At 40.1% G+C, this 24184-nt stretch overlaps 1 protein-coding gene across 1 annotated transcript; it reads right to left on the bottom strand.

Annotated features, from left to right (window-relative positions):
* Positions 1-4390: 4390 nt before the first annotated feature.
* On the bottom strand, positions 4391-20396 carry LOC117425218 (ATP synthase subunit C lysine N-methyltransferase-like). Its single transcript, XM_034042050.3, has 7 exons — positions 20358-20396; positions 18119-18328; positions 17369-17473; positions 9430-9570; positions 8735-8785; positions 5667-5834; positions 4391-4701 (listed from the first exon to the last, which is right to left on the bottom strand). The coding sequence occupies exons 2-7, from the start codon at positions 18287-18289 to the stop codon at positions 4657-4659; spliced, it is 681 nt and encodes a 226-aa protein (XP_033897941.1). The 5' UTR covers positions 18290-18328; positions 20358-20396; the 3' UTR covers positions 4391-4656.
* Between the last annotated feature and the right edge of the window lie 3788 nt (positions 20397-24184).

The raw sequence follows: 24184 nt of genomic DNA, 5'->3' as shown, positions 1-24184 counted from the left end.
TAATGCAGTAACACACACCCAATTTAACTGGTGGCTTTAATGCTGAAGTCCTCAGTAAATACACATACAGTACATGCTGGGAAACAAAATGTAGTACATGTCGCCACCAAGTGGGGAATGTTTCACAAAGCACTTCATGCTACAGCAACGCACACATTCTGTTAAGGGAAACATGATCACAAGAACCAAACATAAAATAAAACAAATAACCTGACTATTATATTGAATGTAAAGTGGAACTTCCCCACAAATTATCTACACATTTGAATGTTAAAACATACATCTAGCCTTATTATTATTATTATTATTATTATTATTATTATTATTATTAGTAGTAGTAGTAGTAGTAGTAGTAGTCGTAGTCAACCATCATCTGTTTTTTTTTGCCAAAATGTTTTTCTTCAATATGTGTTGAAAATGATTACCACTTTTCTGGCTATTGACTTCATAATGCAGCTTTTAATGTAAAGGTGGCAATACTTTTGTCATGTAGAAATATTTGACACTTTTTTTTTTTTTTTACAAAGATTGTTAAACTACTAGAAAAGTGTATTTTGGTCATTGACATATGAATTAGTGGCTAATGCTCAGTAAATGCTTTTATTTAGTGTGTTTTCTTGAACAATCTTGTATTAGGTATAGGGTCACAGTTTGCACTTGTGTATTAAACAGATAACAGTGTGTGTGTCACAACAATGTGTGTGTGTCACAACATGTGTTACAAGTGGTTATCCTGTAAGGTTGGGCCACAGCAGCCTGCTATCTGCAGTGTCTCTGCTGCGCAAAATCTGGTTACTAGACACAGATACAAGAGGGCTATCAGATGGTATAATGCACGTCACAGCAGGCATGTTACAGTAGCAGACAAGCAGCAGCGAGGCTCTTGCTGATAACACCTTATGAGCTGCAAGTGCTAATATACAATAGAGCCCCAACACTATAAGTAATACATATCCTGTGTGCACTGCTTTTTACTGGGTTGTTACACTGTCACTGTCCTTTAGAGCAGGGGTTTCCAAACTGGGGGCTGGGGGGCTGCGAGATGGCACATACAAAAAACATACTTCCCAAATGACCCCGACAAAGCAATGTTCCTCAGACCATGGGATTAATGAATTTGCACATACACTGCTGTTAGGTGCTTAGTTATTTTGAATCGTACACTGACGTCAGACGATCCATATGTATTTTATGATTCGATTAACACAGATTATATGGATAATAAAGCAAAATAAATCAACGTATGGATCAACATGTGCTCTGTTTATTGCATGCATTTGTAGTTTCCTCAACCCCCCTTTTCTCTAAAAAAAAGCCAATTGAATTGGCCCATAGAGACAATGTATAACAGTTCTAGTAAGAAAAGCCAAGAGGTAAAAGCAAGAATAAAAAAAACAACCTGTAAATAGAAGCAACAATCATTCAACTATAAGATCAAAGCAAGCTAGTAAACAAAGCTTGCAAGTCTACTTTACTTCACAGCACAACTGGCCTGTTCTGAGTGCACTTGTCAGTAACCGTAGGCAGGATTATAAATAATTTTTTCAACAGTCCCCCAATCCCAGATATGAAATGGACTCAACCACAAATACCACAATGTCATATTATTAGGAAGCCTATCAGAAACATCATCAAAACATTTTTGCAACTTTGAGAAAAATCAGTAAAATACTGCACACCTAATAGCAAAATACACACAAATTGCTACCGCATAGGTCCCGTTTCATCAACTGGGATGCTGGTCCAGACTGTTTGCTGTGGATCAGCGGGGCGTAGTGGACGGGCATTTGGACAATGATCAATAATCCAACCTAAATTATTAAAATTACATTTCAAATCAATAAAAGAAAAAGAAAAAAACACACTAGTTAATTTAAAATGACATAAGTTTCAACTTGAATTAAGGACCCATCAATGAATGGAGTGTACATACACTCGTGTGTTTAGAATGACAAACCCGTTTTTTACATCTCCGAAACAGTGATCTTACATAGATTTATTTTGCGGGCTACACAATGATTGTTGGGGGTCTGGGGGCTTTAATGTCAACTTGCTGGTCTGACCTGCTAAATGCAGGTCCCTTGGGTGGTCTGCGTAGATGATGTTAGCACTGTACCTTCAATATATGTTGCATGTCTATGCTTTGCTGATCTGCTTAGGTTGTGTCTCAGTTAATGTTGGTTGGTTGGCCAAACATCAGCCCCCCAACCATGACGGTTAACCAACCATACCAACCGTATGCCAATGATGGTCCAAGCATTGTGTGCCTGCATAATTCATTAATTCATTCTAGACTGCTCATTTACATGCTTGAGAACAGTGGGCTTGGTTCCAAAAACTTTAATCTATTTATTTATTCTTCAGACACATATACAACACTTCCTGCAAATTATTCATTTAAGACTGCTGCCTCACACCACCAAGAAGTACAGGAAGTAACTGACCATCTTACAGAGAAACATTTTTTCCTGTTACTGCTTTTTCTCTTAAGAAGCAAGACACCAATCCGGTTAACTTCAAGAACGGTAATTTTTCTATACCTTTTCTGACCTTTTGATATTTTATTATATTTTTTAATGATACCAGTACATTTAGTAATTAAAGTGTTATAGTTCTTTTAATAACAAAATATTTTGAACATGTAAAATTTAGTAACAAACCTGGGTTGTGTACACTTCACAGTAGGTCTGTCACTTACCTCGAATCATGGGGATAGACTGTACGGTACTGCCTCTGGCTTTCTTATAGCAAATGTGTTAAAATACCTAACACAAGTGAATTGGTTTTTCTGCTTAAGTAAAAGGAGACTATATCTCAGCGTTCCCCACTACTTTATAGTTTACTAAATAGGTTCACTAAAAAATTCTCTCTAAAATCCACCTTCGCTAATAAGAAACAAAACTCAAACAGAAAACATGAACAAGATTGGTACCGGTATGCTAAAAATACATCTCTGGAATGTAACATTGAGAATGCGTGAAATTGTGTGCCATTATAGTTTGAGTAATTTTACTTGAAGCTGTTGTTAATTGTGTAGAATTGTTATTGATTTATTTGTTTCATGATAATACTCTACTTGGAATACAAATTTGATATGTTTTACAATATGTTAAATATATGTTACGTTTTTAAGAGCTTGTTTTTTTTGGGGTTTTTTTTTTAACAACTTAGTTTTGCCTGATTGAAAACCGTTTAATTATTGCTGGGCTTGAAAACTGTAACCTGTCCGGTGATTTGACAGGCGACATGTAAAATACAAAAAAAAAAAAAAAAAAAAATAGGTAAAAGGGTAAAAAAAAAAAAAAAAGGAACACTAAAGAGAAGTAAATGTAAAACGAAGTCAAGTTGTTTCCGCTTGTGCCATTTATTGTGCAGTCATTATTTTCAAGACCCTTCAAGGACACTATTTTGTGAACAATCGCACATTTCCTTTTTAGCTCAAAGTTTAGCTTTTGTGTTTTATTCAATCAAATCATACAACTTTTTTCCTGTGGTGTACTTTCTGAATTATATATTGGTCGACATTTACAATATTTATCCGGGTCTGATCATTTTCATTTTTGTAAACCTGACCAATACTAAAAACTGTGGTATACTGAATACACAGACGAACCCTCACGAGACCAGCTTTATTTATATATTTTTTATACAATTATACTATATGTTTATTAAACTGTAAACATTTTACATTATAAATCAAAATATAATGTTTGAGTCTGAAAAAAAAGGTTTGTCTCAATAGTATTGAATACTGAACTGAAATACCCCCCCCCCCCAAAAAAAGTGACTTTTAATTTGTACAGTCTAAAATCATTGTTCAAGTTACTATAAAAGGGCCAATGGAAGGAAACACTTTATGCATAAATCTATGTCGATGTATGTTATTTTTTTGACATTTCAACTTACTGGTATCTCTATTGCCACACAGCACCACTGAAAATCGGACACTGTGCCAGAGGGTCCTCCCAGGAATGATCTGCAGATATAAATAAATTAATGAATGAACAGCTGTTTAAATTAGCCATTTATTTTGACCATGCTTTTTCTTTGTTTTTATAGAGAAGTGGTATTACAAGATCCTACACAAACCCTAGAAACCTCATTCCGGGGGACCCTTGAAGAGTGGAATGTGAAGGAAACCTCCATATTGGGATGTTCTTCCTCACATGAACTGTAACTTGTTTTATCCAAAGGCTCTAACAAGCTCTACAAACTTTGCAAAATTGCATTTGAACAAGGACAACATTTTAAATACTTCTTTGTAACAGTATTAATAAAATTAAAATAATTTACCAGCACTGAAAGACATACCAGAACAACCATCAAGGAAATCATGAACACCACTAAAACACCAGTGAGCACTATATCTGCGGCAAGCGAAAGCAAAACTAATTTGATAGCAGTCTATGTACCCATAATTGTTTCAATACTGCTAATTTGCAGCCTGGCCTTTTTCCTTTGGAAACGCAATTTTAGATGGATTCCCAGTGTGTTCCACAGTTCAAGGACCAGCATGGAAAACAATACCTACCAATCAACCACAGCTCAAAAGTACTTGTCGCAGGACACATCCGATGCTTCTTCCCTGGGAGCTTTTGGTGCTTACAACTCATCTCCAGCTAGTTTCCAGGCGACTAGTGTCATAACTCACAGACATTATGAAAATGTTACCATTGGGTTCCCCATCTCTACTGAACAGCCCTGTGAGCAGAAATCAACACAGTATACGCAGAGTGAAGCAGAATTTGTGCAGTGTGGAAATCCTATAGAGATCTACACGCAGGGTGATCCTGCTGAAACCAATTTCTTTATCTGCAGTCAACCTGATGATGACCCTATTTATGGAAATGAGGGATGTAGTATTTACTGTAACTACCAATACCCTGCTGCTGCTGCAGATGCTGATGAAGTTGACGATGGCAGGAAAGAGGATGACATTTACATTTGCCCTGATCAGAATGAACCTGAAATTTATTGATGGCTGGTTATCAAAGACCACATTCTCGATATTAAACCCAATCCTAGTGCACAAATAGTTAACACAAGCGGTACTATATTTCAAAAGAGTTATAGGACAGGATAGATTTGCCTAGCTTCTAACAGAAACGAGAAATGAAACAACGGGCCATATGCACAAAGCTTTAAAACATGAATTATTGAGAATGCTTTCTATAAATAAAATAGTTTGATAATCATGAAAATGTTCTAGAGTGTTGTTAAAAGAGGAAGTTTCATGACTGTCAAGGTTTATAAATACTTTGAGTAACCACTCTTTAACTCATGAGTTACAGTCTGTGAATGAAGGAACGCAATCATTCACAGTCCAAATCAGCACAGTAACCGCTAGTTAAAATCCAACTGAAACATATAAAGCTATGGGCACAAATAGAATTGAATTTATTCTATTAGTGCCCATTAGACTGGACATAAATGATGAATTATTATGTATTTACAAGAGACAGTAACATTGCAACCTTGGGGTAAGAGAATACTTTTATTTAAGTCTTGATTACTTAATAATTCGAGAGTTGAATTAATGAAAAATAAGTGTGCATTAGTATATGACAACTTACAGTCTCATACAGTTGCTAAACATGATACAGTTTCCAGATGAGCTAATTGCCATTACACACTTCACTTTTCTGAATACATCCCTAAATCTTTACATTTTGTGTAGGGCGATTCCGGACACTCTGTACATCATATGCCCAAACCTGATCCAGCCCTGTGCCTTCAGAGCTTGTGGGTTTCCAGTGAGGGAAAGGGAAGCGACACACAATCACTCTGGCATCGTCTGGTAGCTCTGACACTAGCTTTACCTCCAGAGGTTCCATCTGTGAAAGAGAACCAGACATTTATCTGCAATTTATACAGATACTGTTATAAGATATAGGGATATACAGAGCAATAGATATACCATCTAAAGATGCAGGTGTTTAATTTATTGGTTTACTGTGATATAATTGTTACTATTGTTAAGATATTATTGCTCTTAAAACATGCATATTGCTATTACAATGCTGATAACCTCTTTATTTATTTATATAACAGAAAAACTGTATAGGCAAGCTGCCAAGACCAGAAAGGGGATAATGCACCCTCAATATACATAGCGACAACATGGCTGCTTTTAAACCTTGTAACCGCTAGTTCTAGAGAGCTGAGAACTGTTTTTTGTTTCACAATCACAGAGGTCATATTTAACTAACGACAACTTTGTTTCCTACTCATAGTAACCCTTCAATTGTATAGTCCCTTCAGGAACGGTCGGTCTCCAAATTATATATATATTTTAAGTACGATGATAACACATGTATTATTTGTGCCCTGGATTTTATCCAATTTTTATAATAAACACATTACAATTACTTCATTGTGGTTTTAGATTGATTTACATTATACAGTATATTAATATTTTCAGTGCCCAGCACAAGTGCACTGACCTCTCCATGTATCAATATGCTGGAAAAAAAAAATAAACCTTTTATCAGTGTTTAATGTTTTGGTTGTAAAAAATATCAAACAACAGAACACCAGGTGGGTAGGTCTGTATTTTACACAATTACGGGTAAATACAAATATTTAAGTACATATAAATATTTATAAATAAATAAATACATTCAGCTACATCACACCACAAAAGTAAAGCGACACATGCTGATCAGAGCAGAATTATTTTTAAAACAAACTCTGCACAACACAGTAACCCCTGGCCATTAGCATTTTGGATAGGAGGTGTTGCCTTTGCAGTACATTCTGGCTGACTGACCTTTACATTTGAAACTATCAAAAACCACAGCACTATATGTAAAGTGAAGTACTTAACATTTAATAACGTTATTTTTCTCGCATAAACGCACAGAACAAAAGTAAGGGCTTGATTACAATTATTCGCCATGTCCCTCTAAAGATGTTCTGGGTTGGGGTGTAGACCAGTCAAAATTGTATATAGTATGCATGTGCACAACCTAGCTAAACAGATGCATATGCAATGGCAAGAAAAAATATCTTCAAACCTCATCTAATTTGGCATCCTCCAGCAAACTTACTCACGTGATCTGTAACAATGAGTTCGATATTTTCAGTTTGTTTTTCACACTTTGCAGATCAGATCAGAAGATAAAAAGTCACATCGAAATTTGGACAGAATGTATACCACAATTGCAAGGCTAAACCGGTCATGACTAGACTGAGAGATACACAATTAAAAATAGTCATCAAGAGTGTCAACACACCTACTGGGTTCTTTTTAAATTGATATTAATAACGTCAACTGTTTAAATAACTTACCTGTAATTTTTCTTTTCATTGTTAACATCTTGACAGCTTTTTACACTTATAACTTTAAAGTATGTTTAAAAGCTCTTTTCAAAATGGCCTCTGTATGCACTGATAGTGTCAGGATTATTGCCCACATTGTCAAACAGGTAACACAGCAATAACGATACATGGTTTGGTACGGAACAGAAAAGACAGAGCACTACTTGTTAATTTTTTAACATTTTTTTTATCGATCTTCCTGCAGTGATTTAGAGCAGGGGTTCGTTCTGTCGTGAGTACAGGAAAGTAAGTACTGTATTACATTTGTTGAGTAGATCAGACAGATGCGCTGCCATTCTTTCAAGCTGGGCAATAAAATGAGTGATCCCACCTTGCATAGCTTTATTCAGCTTATTCATTTCACTGAATATGTCTATGAGTTAACCCAGTTTGTCATCTTTCAGCACTTCGGCAGGTTCAGGTTTCTTATCGGCTAAGAAAGTATATAACTCTTCCTTGAGATTAAATATACTGGTAAGCATTCTGCCTTGAGTAGCCATCTCACCTCTCTGTGGATGAGCAAGGAATGGTTCTCTGGGCCCACTTCCTCACAAAGTGCAGCAAAACACCTGGAGTTTGTTGCTCTGGATTTCATAAAAGTAACGAGTGTTACCGCTTTGTTAAGAACACTGTGAAGATTTGGTTCAATATCTTTCGCAGCAAGCACCTCTTGGTGATAAAAGCAATGTGTGCAAATAGCTTTAATTTTTTGCACGCCAGAATGCTTTCTGGGGCTGAGGCTCCATCAGTGCAGACTCCAATGCAATTAGTCCAGCTTATTTCTGCTGAAGTCATAAAATCATCTAAAAGTTTGAAAAATGCATAGCAATGCATTTCCTGAAAAGTACGGCAAACACGTTGTGAGGAAAACTGTCATGACTTGTGCATGTGTAAATGTTAAATGTTAACAATAAAAAGAAAAATGACAGGTAAGTTATTTAAACAGATGTAGCAACACGTGGCGATGCTACTTACTCTTTAAGATGACATTATTAACTCTGAGATAACATCACTTCATCTACTTCTGTTTTTTATATGCCTTCTTTTTTGCTCCACAGCTTGTGGTTTTGGCAAGAAAGATATTTTTTTAAGGCTGTTCTTCAGCTAAGTATGCAAAATTATCACAAGCAAGTTTCAAGATAATAATACTATGCAGTACACTATTATGTCTGAACAATGTACTAAGCATATAAACTGATACTGTACAGAACATTAAGTAGTGTTTGAGCCCAAGTTTGAATTCACAGGTAAATCATTATCACATACTAAAGTCTTCACTACAGTCCCATCAAAAGTATGGTAGTTCACCTTTTTTTCATATTCATAAAGCACTATGACAGTAAATGCTTTGCTGTTCCATGTTGTTACTATTTAGCTAATGTTTTATAAATATAGTCCACAACATGTAACTTACCGTACTTGGCGATAGAAAAGCTGTCACATTATTGTATCTTGACAGATCTGTCTACGAGGACAAGAAAAGTTCAGTTTATATGGTGTAATAAATGATTGTGATATTTGAGGTTCTACACATTGCACGTGGGAGTGCTTCAGGTGCTTTTTGGGGGTACAGGAGTAATACTGGTGATTTCTTTGTTAGGTTGTCAACAAAGTTACCAAGTATGATTAGTGTGTTAGGGACTAAAATAAGAGCCAGATTAAAACCAAACTTGTTCAAACCCAGGCCTTCAGAGGTGAAATGCACCCCCCTAGTCTATTCATTAACCACATGTTGCATTACTTTTACTCTTTGGTCACATGTGATTTCCTGTTGGTTGTGTGTTTGTTAGTTAATGTTATCCACCATCTTCAATACCAATTTGGTACAGTACTGGGGCATCATACTAGTAATTCAGGAACAATTTCAAATCTTGATTTTGAGCTAGTTCTTAAAGAACGGTAAATCACAGGTAAGTATGGCAATGTATGGTAAAAAAACAAACAAACATGGTAATATACCAGCAGGTGAATGTGCAGTATAAGCAAGGGAAAGGCGCAACAAATTAGCATGCAAATTAACTATGATAAGGGGAGAATTTAAATAACTGGCAGGACTTTATAATTCAATTACAAATATGAATAAAAAACTCCAGTTAGTATAATCAGTACCCTCCAGAAGTCCTTGTTTACAAAGTTGGCCTCACTAGATGGAATTCTCTTCCACCTCGCTTGAATTCTGGCATAGGCTAAGAGAACAGAGTTTATCTCAAAGCCTGTACTTTGAAACCCCATGGACGCGGCATTAATGACCTAGCAAAAAAAGAAACAACATACCACAAAATCAGAAATTATACTGTTGCATATATTTAATGGAGACTCGTAGTATGAAGTCCACCTTGTAATGAGTGAGCACTGTAACCTGCTTTTATTTTGATAGAACAGAAATTCCAAGTATACTTGAGAATTACAAAAACACTTATTTTAGCTGTGTCTATAAATACACAAATACAACATGCTGTACCCATTAAGGCCATGTAGATTATATTTATTTCTATAAAATACTACAGGCAGGAGTAAGGTAGAGGTATTTGTCTATGTAAATTTCAATTCTGTAAGAAAAGTACTGTATCATGGAATAATTTTGAGAAAGCACACTGGTATAACCTGATGGTGTCTGAACTTCAACCCTTTTAGTTTAAACAGTATCATTTTTTATCAATGAACCAGACTTGTAGTCAAGTCCTCAAACCTCGAGTCTGAGTCCCGAGTCCCGAGTCATCAGGGCACAAGTCAGAGTCGCTATCATTCGAGTCCAAGTCCGAGTCACGAGTCCTTGACTTCGAGTCTTGAGTCCGTGTCTGAGTCCTTGAAACAAACTCAAATCAATTTTCTTTAAACTAGTGGTAATAGTGGGGGACCAGTTTACCTAACGGACACTGTCTGATAAAAATGCACAAATAATACAAAAATAAAAATACAAAAAAATTATTTCAATTTATTTCTAGCTAGATTATTCTATTTTCATGCCTTTTTCAACTTGTCTGTCACTATCTTCTTTTCTTTTGGAACTGGAATACTGTTTGAATGTACCTGAAGTTTATAGATAAACTTCAAGTTCAAGTTTGTGTCAAAATGTGGTACATTGTCAGAATGTGGTACACATACCAAAACGTGACCCGTGTAATGTCAGAAAGTGGTACGTAGTCAGATTTTGGTACAGGTGCAATCAATTGCAATCTGATGGGTGTTTTCCTGTTGTCAAACAGAGGTACATTTACCATTCATTATACATTCTTTTTTTGCAAACAAACTGGAAACAGACAATCAATTTCTCTAAAAAGAAAAAAACAATTCACGAGAATTCCACCACAAAGTAAAAAAAAAATGTACAAGACCCAATGCATTGCATATGATAAATATTCACCTACTATGTTCTTAATGGTGGGAAAATGTGATAAATTATATTAAAAACTACGTAAGACTGGAAAATATGATACATTCAATAAAAAAGATGTAAAAGTACTATTTTTATTATTTGTTTTGCAAAACAGTAACGTTATGTTTCACTTTCATTGCATTTGCACTTTTATTAAGTCTGTGTGACAGTCTGGCTCGCAGTGGTGTGGTGGATGACGTCACGGACCAGGAAGTAACTGACTCCAAAAACAGTGGATGGGCGGGTGAAACTGAGTGCAAAAGCACTCAGCGTATTTAATAATAAACAAACAAAATATTTAAACAAAATACAAACAAAAGGGCACGAGGGCCAAACGAATAAATAAACAAACAAGTAAGTGCCGTGCTGGATTTATCCAGCACGTATTAGCAATTGTTTTTTTAAATATTATCCTTCTCTCCGCTCCCCGTACTCTCTACTCCAACACCCCAACATCAAGTGCAGAGAGCTGCAGGTTTATATACTCTGGCCGAGGGATTAACTAGTTGGTAATTATCTTATTATCCCCCGGCCAGAGTCTGCACGCGTTTGGTAAGGATGCATGACTGTCAGCTATTTAAGTAATCAGTAGCTGATCAGCCATGCATCCTCACGGGGTTTTTAAATAATAATAAAAGACGCGGCGCTTTTACCCGCGCCGCAAACAAAAATACAAATAATAATAAATAGGGGCGGTACACTCCGCCACACATGCCCCCCCTTGTGCGCAGCACACATGGCCCCAACGGCCACCTCCCCCCTCAGTCTTAAAGTCCCGGAAGAGGGGGAAGCAAGTTACTTCTGGGGGGTGGCCATGGTGGAATCTCTGGCACCCCCCCATTCTTCGTGGCCGGCAGCTCCCTCTTCCGGGGCTCCCGCCACACTCTATCCTGCCGCGAAAGTGCGGCTGGGAGAGCTGGTCTCCTGACCTCTCCCCCCTTCCTCATGGCCGGCAGTTCCCCTCCGTGGGGCTCCGACCACATGATCTCCAGCCGCGAAAGTGCGGCTGGGGGAGCTGGTCTCCTGACCTCCCCCCCTTTCTTCATTTCTGGCAGCTCCCTTTCATGGAGCTCCGGCCATCGTGTAGCGACCCCCGGCGAAGCAGGATCCCTGGCGACCCCAGGTGAAGCCGGACCCTCGACGACCCCAGGCGAAGCAGGATCCCTGGCGACCCCAGGCGACGGCAGCAGCAGCGGACCCTCGGAAGGCGACGGCAGCAGCAGCGGACCCTCGGAAGGCGACGGCAGCAGCAGCGGACCCTCGGAAGGCGACGGCAGCGGACCCTCGGAAGGCGACGGCAGCAGCAGCGGACCCTCGGAAGGCGACGGCAGCAGCAGCGGACCCTCGGAAGGCGAACTCGGGAGGGGAGCCCCTGGCCATGGAGGCGGCAGCGGGAGCTCCACTTCTCCCTCGTACCCTGTGTCCTGTGGAGAACAAAAGGCAGCCCCAGGCGATGCAGAACAGCCATCCCCAGGCAATGGCAATGGTGGGAGGGGAATGCAGTCCTCCCACAGCGGCTGAGGCGGAACCAGCAGGTATTTACCCTCTGCTGGTGGAGCTGGGAGTGGCAAGCAGTCCTCCCACGGCGGCTGAGGCGGAACCAGCAGGTATTCACCCTCTGCTGGTGGAGGTGGGAGGGGCAAGCAGTCCTCCCACGACGGTTGAGGCAGAACCAGCAGGCATTCACCCTCTGCTGGTGGAGGTGGGAGGGGCAAGCAGTCCTCCCACGACGGTGGAGGCGGAACCAGCAGGCATTCACCCTCTGCTGGTGGAGGTGGGAGGGGCAAGCAGTCCTCCCACGACGGTGGATGTGGAACCAGCAGGCATTCACCCTCTGCTGGTGGAGGTGGCGGAGGCAGGAGCAGCTCTTGCTGCTCTGCTCCTGGTGATGGTGGAGACAGAAGCAGCTCCTGCTGCTCTGCTCCTGGTGGTGGTGGAGACAGAGGCAGCTCCTGCTGCTCTGCTCCTGGTGGTGGTGGAGGCAGAGGCGATGGGGCGGATGCTGGCCACTCAGAGGGAGGCTGTGGCGGTTCTGGCTCCCTCTGCTGTGGCGGCTGGGCTGGTGTGTGCCGTGCTCCCTTCAGCAGCATAAATAGAGGCTGCTGGGGAACATCAGCATCCTGCCCTTCTCCCCCCCAGAAAAATTCAGGGGGTTGAGCCTGTAACTCCTCCCCTTCTGGCTCTTGGGACTGCAGCTTGGGTCCTAAGGCTGTGGAAGCGCAGACTTCCACCTCTTGGGCTATGGACGCACCGACTCCCCCCTCTTTGGGCTGTGGACGCACCGACTCCTCCCTCTTGGGCTGTGGACGCACCGACTCCTCCCTCTTGGGCTGTGGACGCACCGACTCCCCCCTCTTGGGCGTAGGACGTTCGGGCTCCTCCCACTCGGGCGTAGGACGTTCGGGCTCCTCCCACTCGGGCGTTGGACGTTCGGGCTCCTAACACTCGGGCGTAGGACGTTCGGGCTCCTCCCACTCGGGCGTAGGACGTTCGGGCTCCTCCCACTCGGGCGTAGGACGTTCGGGCTCCTCCCACTCGGGCGTAGGACGTTCGGGCTCCTCCCCAGGCTGTGGAGGCGAAACCAGCAGGCATTCTCCCTCTGCTGGTGGAGACGGTAGCGATGGCTCCTCTCCCTCTGATGCTGGAGACGGTAGCGATGGCTCCTCTCCCTCTGATGCTGGAGACGGCAGCGATGGCTCCTCTCCCTCTGATGCTGGAGACGGTAGCGATGGCTCCTCTCCCTCTGATGCTGGAGACGGTAGCGATGGCTCCTCTCCCTCTGATGCTGGAGACGGCAGCGATGGCTCCTCTCCCTCTGGCGCTGGAGACGGCAGCGATGGCTCCTCTCCCTCTGGCGCTGGAGACGGCAGCGATGGCTCCTCTCCCTCTGGCGCTGGAGACGGCAGCGATGGCTCCTCTCCCTCTGGCGCTGGAGACGGCAGCGATGGCTCCTCTCCCTCTGATGCTGGAGACGGCAGCGATGGCTCCTCTCCCTCTGGCGCTGGAGACAGCAGCGATGGCTCCTCTCCCTCTGGCGCTGGAGACGGCAGCGATGGCTCCTCTCCCTCTGGCGCTGGAGACGGCAGCGATGGCTCCTCTCCCTTTTGTGCTGGAGATGGCAGCAGCAGGGTCTCTCCCATATCCGCAGCCAGGTAGTTGAACACCATGGCTGCGATGTCTGGGAGGGAAGCTGGGTGGTGTTGCTGTTCCCAGGCCTCCCAGCGCTCCCCATCTCTTGCCCACAGGAGGTTGATCACTGCAGGGAGGGCTTCCTCATAATCCCTCCCCGGCTCCACCAGCCAGTCCCAGACTCCCTCAGAGGAGAGTGCATTCGTCCTATTTGGAGGATGCAGGTCCTCCCTCACTGGACGCTCTGGCTCCTCTTTCTCCTGCCATGGAGGGGGTTGGTCGGGTGCTATGTGACCCACCTCCCCAACAGCGAAGCACCACTCCTCACCTTTCAAGCAGGTGGGGCAGACGTCCAGCATGGTTGAGCTACAGTGGGACCTGCGACCGGCCCCACGCTGCTGTAGCTGCTGCTTCCTCCGTCCGCTTCTTCCCATATTTTTTTTTTTTTTTTTTTCCCCAAAAAACACACAAAAACACTTTGAAAAAAAAACGAACAAAAAAACGAGCTTTTCTTTCCTGGTCCGGCTATTGGAGGCGTTTGTTTTATCCCACGCAGGACACCATATGTGACAGTCTGGCTCGCAGTGGTGTGGTGGATGACGTCACGGACCAGGAAGTAACTGACTCCAAAAACAGTGGATGGGCGGGTGAAACTGAGTGCAAAAGCACTCAGCGTATTTAATAATAAACAAACAAAATATTTAAACAAAATACAAACAAAAGGGCACGAGGGCCAAACGAATAAATAAACAAACAAGTAAGTGCCGTGCTGGATTTATCCAGCACGTATTAGCAATTGTTTTTTTAAATATTATCCTTCTCTCCGCTCCCCGTACTCTCTACTCCAACACCCCAACATCAAGTGCAGAGAGCTGCAGGTTTATATACTCTGGCCGAGGGATTAACTAGTTGGTAATTATCTTATTATCCCCCGGCCAGAGTCTGCACGCGTTTGGTAAGGATGCATGACTGTCAGCTATTTAAGTAATCAGTAGCTGATCAGCCATGCATCCTCACGGGGTTTTTAAATAATAATAAAAGACGCGGCGCTTTTACCCGCGCCGCAAACAAAAATACAAATAATAATAAATAGGGGCGGTACACTCCGCCACAGTCTGTAATACAATGATGCATTTACAAGATTGTGCTTCACTTCATTTGATTTCAGATAATGTATTTTTTCTTTTCTTTTACACAAAAACATATTTCAGCAAGGAGAATCCGCCATGAATGAAAGGCAATGAATGAATGATGATGATTACAATTGCGGATGATTTATGAACTGTGAAGGGCACTCAGGGCCCGATGACTGTGGTGGGCACGCAGGGCCCGAGTGAAAGATAAATTTGGCCGGAGGCCTCGTCCGTGGGTGCCCGACAGCTACCTGCGCGAGGCCGGCTGGAAATACATGAACCATTACATGCATCCCAGTGCCGCAGATAGGAAATGGCTAAGAGCCACCTCACCCCAGGACGAGGCACGCTGCGAGGTGGTGGCTGGGGAGGAAGGAGGCCGAAACAAAAAGCGACATGAAAGAATAACACACTGAGCTTTTATGAACTTGCTGATGATGTATTGGTTAGGGGCGGATTCTCCTTTGCAGAAAAGCAATCAAGTTTACAAATTTATGTATTTCCCCTTTGTGTAGGTTCATAATGGAAAAAAAGATTTCTAAGTTGACGCTGCAATTTTGGTAAATTAAGTGGTATTAAGTTATAAGTCGTTCTTTTTTTTGCTATCAATCAGTCCTTCTGTGATATCAGTCTGATATATCTGCCTGTTTGACGGTCTGCAATTTTCGACTTGAGACTTTACTACCTAGGTTTACACTGAATTTGCCAGATGACTTTGTTGACGTTTCTTGCAAACAGTGATGGTGTGTGCTGGGAACAAGTGGAGATTAAAAGTAAAGCACAGAATATTTAATCACACAGCGACTTTCTGACATGAATTAAGAAGCTCTAAAAGTATGATTATAATTTATATGATTATACATTTTTTCATTCGTTTTTGTTTTCAGTAAACTCATTTAAGTTGACCAATGTTCTACTGTTTTCAGTGCAAACAAATACATTATATTCCAGGAGATTCAGGGAGCTCAAAAAAACTTGGTCTGTGATGGTTTGAGTTGGATTTGTGTGGTCATGTGTTTATGCAACAACCCTTCGCTTCCAATTTCTCATTCTTACTATGATTGGCTGCAAAGACAACAGGGCTAACCAGTGATTGGATGTTTTGTTGGGTGGGTTTTTATTGTGCAGTTTCCTAGTAACTGTAATATTATTTGTGTAATAGAAAATAAAAAAGGACTCGTTGTTAATATCTCCGAGTCACGGAGCCCAAATGTTCGAGTCCAAGTCGCACAAGGTCGAGCCCGAGTCTTTTGCGGCCATGACTCGAGTCCGAGTCCGAGTCATGAAAAATGCGACTTGAGTCCGAGTTCCACACTAAAGTCCTACAAGTCTGCAATGAACCCTACAATTTGACAAGTGTTTCTGGTGTAATTAATTTTTTAAACAAAAGAAAAAATAAAGTAAAATTTTCACCAAAAAGAGTCAAAATCATCTTTTTGCCTCCTAAAGTTTTCAAATATATTGCGTACCCTAGTCTTTGATTATATTTTAGCAGCTCTTCTCCAAAGACAAAATTGTTCACTTAAAGAAATATGCTGGGCTTAGCTTTATGCTCTATTGAGTTGCCATTTCTGGAAAGAGGTACATGGAAAACATATCTAGTCAGTAATGAGTAATTGCTTTAATAAATACAGTACATTTGCTGCTGGTATTCTTCAGTCTTGTTCTCTAAAAACTACAAATCACCTGAACTTTTTTTTAATACTATAAATTGGATGTCCTTATAAATCATCACATAACTGTTTCATCCTATAAATTGGATGGTCTTATACCAACACCAAGAACTCATATTTGTGGAAAAAACTGTTTGCTGGTGCGTTTGCTATACTCTGAAAAAATATATTTATTTTGTACATAGTTCACTGTGGTATAAGATCATCTAATTCAATATAATATACAATATACATATCTGAATGCAAATAACTTGTCACTAGAACACACATTCAGTATATTTCTGTTAATGATGCAAGACCAGTGAGTTTGGAATTCTGTATGTGTGTACGGCACGACATACTGAATTAGACCCCTTTTTGTTCAGGCATGTTGATTTACCTCACATCTAAAAACACACCCGAGGGAGCACAGTAGGTATTAAACAGTTACAGGTCTGAAAGCAATATTCTGGCAGGCTGGAGTTCTAAACAGATGAAGTGTTCTCTTTTGTATCCATGTTTTGTAACAGTAAAAAAAAAATATGTGTGCATCTGCTTTGGGCTTCAATAACACTGACAAGCAGTGCAGTGACCACTTGCTCGATATTAAAATGTTGTGGGTTTTTTAAGCTCACAGACGTTCAGGAACCACAGACATAATTTGGCAATCACTTATCTCTGTGAAGTATATTATTGCATAGACATTAAGTTTGCATTAAAACCAAAGAGGAGTGCTATTGTCTGGTGTAAGGACTTACCAGCCTTCCATCCCCAGATCCAAGATCAGCCAGCCTTCCTTTGCGTCCCTCCAGAAGTTTCATTACATTCCGTGTCTGTACCTTACTTGAAGGTACAAATGGTACCTATACAGCATTGACAGTTTTAAGTAATTTATCTTTTAAATCAAATAGCAACCTATTACCTGGTGATTATTTATTCTTTACCCAATTACAAGTACAAAACAATGTGTATGCTTACCAACATCCCTAAGCATGAACTACATGCAGCGATCTGTCTTACCAACAGAAGAATTGATAAGAATACCCAGGCTGACCTCTATGGCTGACCTCTTTGTTATGATATCTTCAACAGCTTACCACAGTCAATTACATTAATGAATTACAGGAAGAAAATCGTATTGACTAGTAAAAATGGCTGGAATCCCGACTAATCCTGTCAAATGTTTTTGGCAGACAAAATGGTTGAACATACTTTAATTAAACATTTGTATTATTTTTCTTTAGTAAAAGGGGCCTTGGTCCTGATATCTATACTACAGTCACAGTTTTGGTAGTCAGTCACTTAGCTGGCATGAAATAGCACAGTGGGGAGCTATAATCGTAACGTAAAGAATCGTAATGTAGAAAACCACACCTTATAGAATACAGACGACTGCTTTTATCTATGGTAGTCACAATGGCAGGTTTTACCAATACAAAATAAAGTACAGTTTAAAATGTTATATTAGATTAGACTACTCCAACAGTACAATACTAAGATCTGAGTACCTTTAACTTAAATGGCACTTTCCGGAATCCAGGTAATGCAAACATTGCCCATAATCCATAGACACTAGTAAGTGTTCCACCTATTAACATGTTCAAGCGGGGATTTGGCTCATGACTCAGTAAAAACCTTGTGGGCTCGTCCAGAAGAAGCATCTCTATACCATCCTCCATAATACTCCACAAAGTTGGTTCACTGTCAGTCTACCAAAACTTAAAAAAAAAAAAAGAAACCTGTTAATACATTTTTTATTTTTTACTTAGTGTGCCCCCAATTTTCTCCCCAATTTGAAATGTCCAATTATTTTTTCCCCTCACTGCAGCAATTCCTCACACAGCTCAGACGATCCGAAGGTTCAGTGGCGTCTTCAGATCCCACGACCGAGCCAGCTTCCCCTTTTACACCCAGGAACTCGAGAGCGGATGTCAGCAAGCTAGCCGGTGTCCGCTCTGAGCTCACTGGGTGCCTGATCAAAAGGGTTCGTTGTACCACGATGAGGAGAAGCAGTCCCTGACATTTTTGCCTCCCTAACCCACAGGCCCGCCTAAGCCACTGCGACACTCCAGAATCTCCAGCGAAGACCAGTGACAAACCTGCAGTGTATGACTCACCCTGCACACCACGTGGCTGTGCTTTTACCAGGTGAGCCACTCGGGTACCCCTATACATTTTTAAACGTAAATAAACATATATTTACTGTATGTTTACAGCTTTGTTTTTTTTGTTTTTTTTAATCTTAACATTTTAGAATTTGAATATTTATGTAGTATGGATTTATGCAAACGTCTATTTAGATTGTGACTACAGTATTATTTATTTGATTATTAATAATATAAAAACATTATTATTTATTCAATAACCGCACGAATGAGGCTAAACAAAAGCACTTTTTACCCTCATAATAAACAAACCAAATTATCTGTTCATAATGGAAACATACTTCATAATCAGGCTCATCATAGGAATTTCTTTCTTGTTGCAAAAGCCTGGGCCTTTATTTTGAGTACCGACTTTATAGTATGACACGGAACCTTTACATTTGTATTATGTGTAACAGTTGAAATATTCACTTTAGCACACATGGCTCAGCATTTGCTACTAGTTGTCCTCAAACATACAGATGTGGTCAGCAAACTTACTGCACAGATCTTCTTGAAAGAAGAATCAGTCAGCATGTGCTGTTTGCAGAAACAGTGTTTTTTTTAAATTATTATTATTATTTTTAATGTCAAGCAAAGCATTATACACACAACCTTATTTACACAATGGTCCCCACAAGTACTTGCGTTTATTTCAATGTTATTCAACTAATTAGCATGCAATACAACGTTGAAACATCAATCCAACCAAGGAGGTATTGAGCTGTTGAAACTGGTCTGTTGAAAAGTGTAGCAAAATATAGATCTGAACAAAAAGGGTGTGAATGTGATGACAAGCTGTCAAATCCTTTGATAAATCCAAATAATACTTAATTAACAAAAAAAAAAAACAGGTAAGCTTAAACGGTCAGTAATTATTTCTTTACACAATGTTATTTGTTCAATTTTATTTTGTAATGGTAAGGAATATGTACAAAAAAAAACAAACAAACAAATACTTTTAGCCTCAGTTGAACTGAGCCCTAGCTTCCCAAATCAATAATGTTGTAGTTTTTAATTACAAAAAAATATAGTAATTGTACCGTACAGTAAACAACATCTACGCCAGGTGTCGCTGTATCCCTGCCATTCAACAGCATTTTCAAGAATGCGAGGCTGACGTTTACTTAAACAACATGCAGTTGTTGAAGCTGACACCCTGGGATCCTTCAAGAAGCTGCTTGATGAGATTCTGAGATCAATAAGCTACTAACAACCAAACGAGCAAGATAGGCCGAATGGCCTCCTCTCGTTTGTAAACTTTCTTATGTTCTTCTTATGTTCTTAGGTTAAAAACTGCAACTCAAAACGAAAAAGTATTTTAAAATACCATGAGATTCTGGGAGAAAAAAAAAAAAAACGTTTTAGAAAAATACTAGTAACTTTTTTGTTTCTATATTCATATAAACCGTAGCTGTACTAGCTCATAATTAAAAATAAACGTTATTTTTTCCTTGGATTTTTCAATATGTTTTTCAAAAATATGTCCACAGGCGAGTTGTTGTTTTGCTGTTTTTCAAATATATTAATGAAAAATGTAAAATCACTACAGTCTTACAGTTAACCCTCGCTTTTCACGTACTGTAAACCAAAAACAACCCACCTGAGCTTTGTCCGACTCAAATCTCTGTCTGACCCGCCGGAAATGACATCTGAATCATTAATGAAGTCCCGCCCATTGCTTGGCTACAGTACAATACAAGCCATTTCTTTGGCAGTCAGTTGGACAATGTAAATATAGACAAAAGTATAAGTTTACGATTAATTAAGGCCACTGATTTTCACAATATGTTGCACATACGGTATCTGTGGGCTTGACTTCCATGACCTGATTGAGACCACATTGTAAACTTAGGGATTTTCTAACTATGTCATTGAATGTTGTGTTCTGTTTGTATTCTCAGAAAAGCAGGAGGAGTCTGCATTGGTTTGGCTAATGCAGTCCTACCAACATAGTGGAATATTTAGTACTAAAATATTCTAAAATGTGCTGAAAATGTACATCAGTATTATATTTTTCATCTGATTAGAAATCAGGTTAATTTGTAAATTATCCAAGTAGGGTGAAACTGTACTGTACTGCATCAACCGTGTTTTACAGTGTTTTAGTTAGGGTACATCTTAAATTCACAATCCTCTACAGTCATCATATCCTGCAAGAAACGTCCTTTTTTTACTTCTTCTAAATATCTAATGAAGGGTCTTTGGAAGGGATTGAGATGAATTTAGGCACGGTCACTGCTATCCATTAGATTTGAGGATAGGAATCTAGCCAGTAACAAACCAGGCTGAAGGTTCTTACTTACACAATCTTGATCTCGGTTGTTTTATAGATTGTTTTTGTCCTTTCTGATTAAATCAAGAACATGAATGTTATTCTGTTACATGTCAGACAGCCTAATCCCCACAGCTAAATACAATTTAAACACATGAAACTTTAATGAGGCACATATCATTTAATCTCTTCATTTCCCAGTAGAATAAGATTGTGCATCTTATTTGCTGGTACTGGGAACTGCAGCTGGATTTGAGCTGGTGGATATTTAATGACCTTTCCCAGTCAATGATGGAGGTACAAGGAGGGCCTTACAACAGAAGCAGAAAAAAAGATTTGGCAGAGAAATTAGATTAGAGTATGTAACTGTTTTTTACAGAATATTAAAGAGTAGACTGATGCAGCCATAAAAGCATTACCTGTATTTATTGCAATACCTGTTCCAAATGATAAAAGAAAATAAGAAGTTTTTTTTGCCTCATTACCTGATTATGTTATACTTTATATTCATAATTATAATTTATTTTAGGCAAACAAGATAGTTTCCATTATTTATAATATACCATAACACTGCAAACAGCAGGGCATTAAAGAGGATGAGAGATAGTGGCATTTATATCTTTCAAAATATTGGACAGGCTAAATTAACATGCACAAGCCCACCTGGGGAGTGGCCTAACCGCAGTTCTTTACTGTACATGCTTCAGACCCCCTAGTTAAAGAGGCACATGGTCTTAAGTAGATGGATACCAGTTTGCAACCAATATCTGTCCAGGGGACCACTGTCTTTCAGCACACATTTGTTGCATGGACATTATTAGGGTTTATGATGTTTGGTTTTAAATGATAAACACTGGGGAAAAAAAGACACGGAACCAGTGTTTGGAGACTACTGGTTCATGGTGCAGGTTAATGTATTTTGTAGCAATAGAGGTGTACAGTGTGCACTGTGATTCACATCTGTGCTGTTATTAGATTTCAGCAGTTATCATGATCTAAAAACATCAAAACTCCAGAATAAGTATTAATTAAGATATGGAACAAGTTGATGTGTACACATACTACTTTAATCCTTTATATCATATTGGGGACATCTGGTCTGTGTGTTTCTTTTGTGCTGCAGGTTTTCAAATAATAATTACAACGCCATGAACTCCTGTATTAAAATGTCACATTGAATGCAAACTAAAATGTGAATGGTAAATCAGTAAAAGTAGGCTTGCATGTACTGTACAGAAGAAATGACAGGGGAGATTAAAGAAACAGCTTGCACAGCCTGTCTGATCTCAGTGATGATATTGAGAAGGTTGCCACTTTGAAATTCAAATGACATCACAAACAGCAGGTCTGTTGTATGAGGCTGGGAATACCAATCAGTTGTAGTGAAGCTAATAACACAGATGTCATGCAGTATAATGGATGTATGACCATAAAATACTGCAGAGTAATTCAATTTGGGTATTTGGATTAACTGAAAGACCTTGGTCAAGCAACTGGGGATTTTCTATCAAGCCTTGCTAGATTTATATATGATACTTACGTTATTTTTATTTACCCGCTTTAGTGATTTTCAGTATTATATATCAGTAAACCAAAATGTGACTGAAAACTGTATTTACACCGGTGCAGTGACATAAACAGAATACCAGATCATAGTCCTCTCAAATCAACATTAATAAACATGCAGGGGAAACAGTGATACACCAATATAAGGCTCCATGAATACAATTAATACCTCTGGTGTAAAATATTCCATGCTGCCGTCTGTATTTGGCTCATGTTAAAAAAAATAATAATAAATGTTGGTCTAAAAAAAAAAATCTACAAGAAATGAAACCGATGTATTAAAATAATAAAATAAGAATACATTCAGTGCAGTAGGATTTGCTGTTACATAATTCAACATTATGAGTATGCTTTCTTAATGTTAATACATTGTGAAGGCCCTCAGTTTGAATCCCAGAGCCAACATTACATGGTGGATAGGAGCTATATGAAATGCAGGCTGTCTTGTTTGTGCAGTGTAAGGCAGCAGTGAGGGGCTCATCTGGGCTGTAGCATTACATTCAGCTAGAGAAACCGACTTCAGGGAATCCTGACCTTGAGAGGTGGAGGAGGAACTCCAGTGGTTAGTCAGCTTCTGATTAATGATGCTGCCAGCTCAGCATCACTTGTGATTCACGGGGTGGAACAAGGCCACCTGCTGTGATGTTTTAAGACATAAAGTTAGTAACGTTTAACATATAAAGAGGGGCTCCGTCATTGAGGAAACCCGACAAACAGGAGGGGGGTCACCGTCTCTGAGATGACCTGACATACGAAGAGGCTCGTGAACCAGAAAGAAAAACATTGATTAGTAATATTAACACATAAAAGAGGTTCGGACTCTTCAACATATGCAGAGGAGACCTGACAAACAGGGGGGCCATCGTCTTTGAGGTGACTCGACATACAAAGAGGGGCACCGTCTTTGAGGTTACAAAACATACGAAGAGGCTCGTGAACCGGAAAAAAAAAACAAAGTTAGTAAATGTTAGAACATATAGAGCGGGGTGTTCCGCCTCTTCAAAAGCCCAACATAATAGAAGGGGTTCTGTCACTGAGGAGACCCGACAAACAGGAGAGGGGTCACCATCTTTGAGGAGACCCGACAAACAAGAGGGGTTCCGCCGTTTGGGGCCCTCACATAAATAGAGACATCAGAACCTGAAAGAGAAGAAGACAAGGGATCATGCAGGCTAAAGGAGGGGTTTGGCCGGGGGTCCCCTCTGACTCACGGAGAACCCTCCTCTATGAGGTAAATGAAGTGATGCTTAACAAAGGGTTGGAGAGTGGGATCACTAAACCCCCAGTGGAAAAAGTTACTCAATTAATTCTCGATTAATTCTCAAACTGAACGCAGTATGGATTCAAGGAAATGCATGCACATGGATTAGGGATTGGTTAACATGTAGAAAACAGAAAGTACTGATTAGAGGAGAAACCTCAAAATGGAGTGAGGTAACCAGTGGAGTACCACAGGGATCAGTATTAGGTCTTTTGCTCTTCCTAATCTACATTAATGACTTAGATTCTGGTATAATAAGCAAACTTGTTAAATTTGCAGATGACACAAAAATAGGAGGAGTGGCAAATACTGTTGCAGCAGCAAAGGT

This window comes from Acipenser ruthenus, chromosome 1, assembly GCF_902713425.1.
Source record: "Acipenser ruthenus chromosome 1, fAciRut3.2 maternal haplotype, whole genome shotgun sequence".
NCBI lineage: Eukaryota > Metazoa > Chordata > Actinopteri > Acipenseriformes > Acipenseridae > Acipenser > Acipenser ruthenus.
Note: the sequence above shows the minus strand (reverse complement) of the source record. Positions and strands in the feature narration are given on the sequence as shown.

Bases quoted from the DNA above. Each gene is read 5' to 3' on its own strand.
- LOC117425218 (XM_034042050.3), bottom strand. From the start codon at position 18,289: ATGGAGGATGGTATAGAGATGCTTCTTCTGGACGAGCCCACAAGGTTT. The intron at 17,474-18,118 runs GTACTCAGATCT...AATGCTGTATAG, and splicing joins AAGTGCCATTTAAGTTAAAG to GTACCATTTGTACCTTCAAG. The intron at 8,786-9,429 runs GTACTGATTATA...TTGTCCTCGTAG, and splicing joins TAAACAAGGACTTCTGGAGG to ACAGATCTGTCAAGATACAA.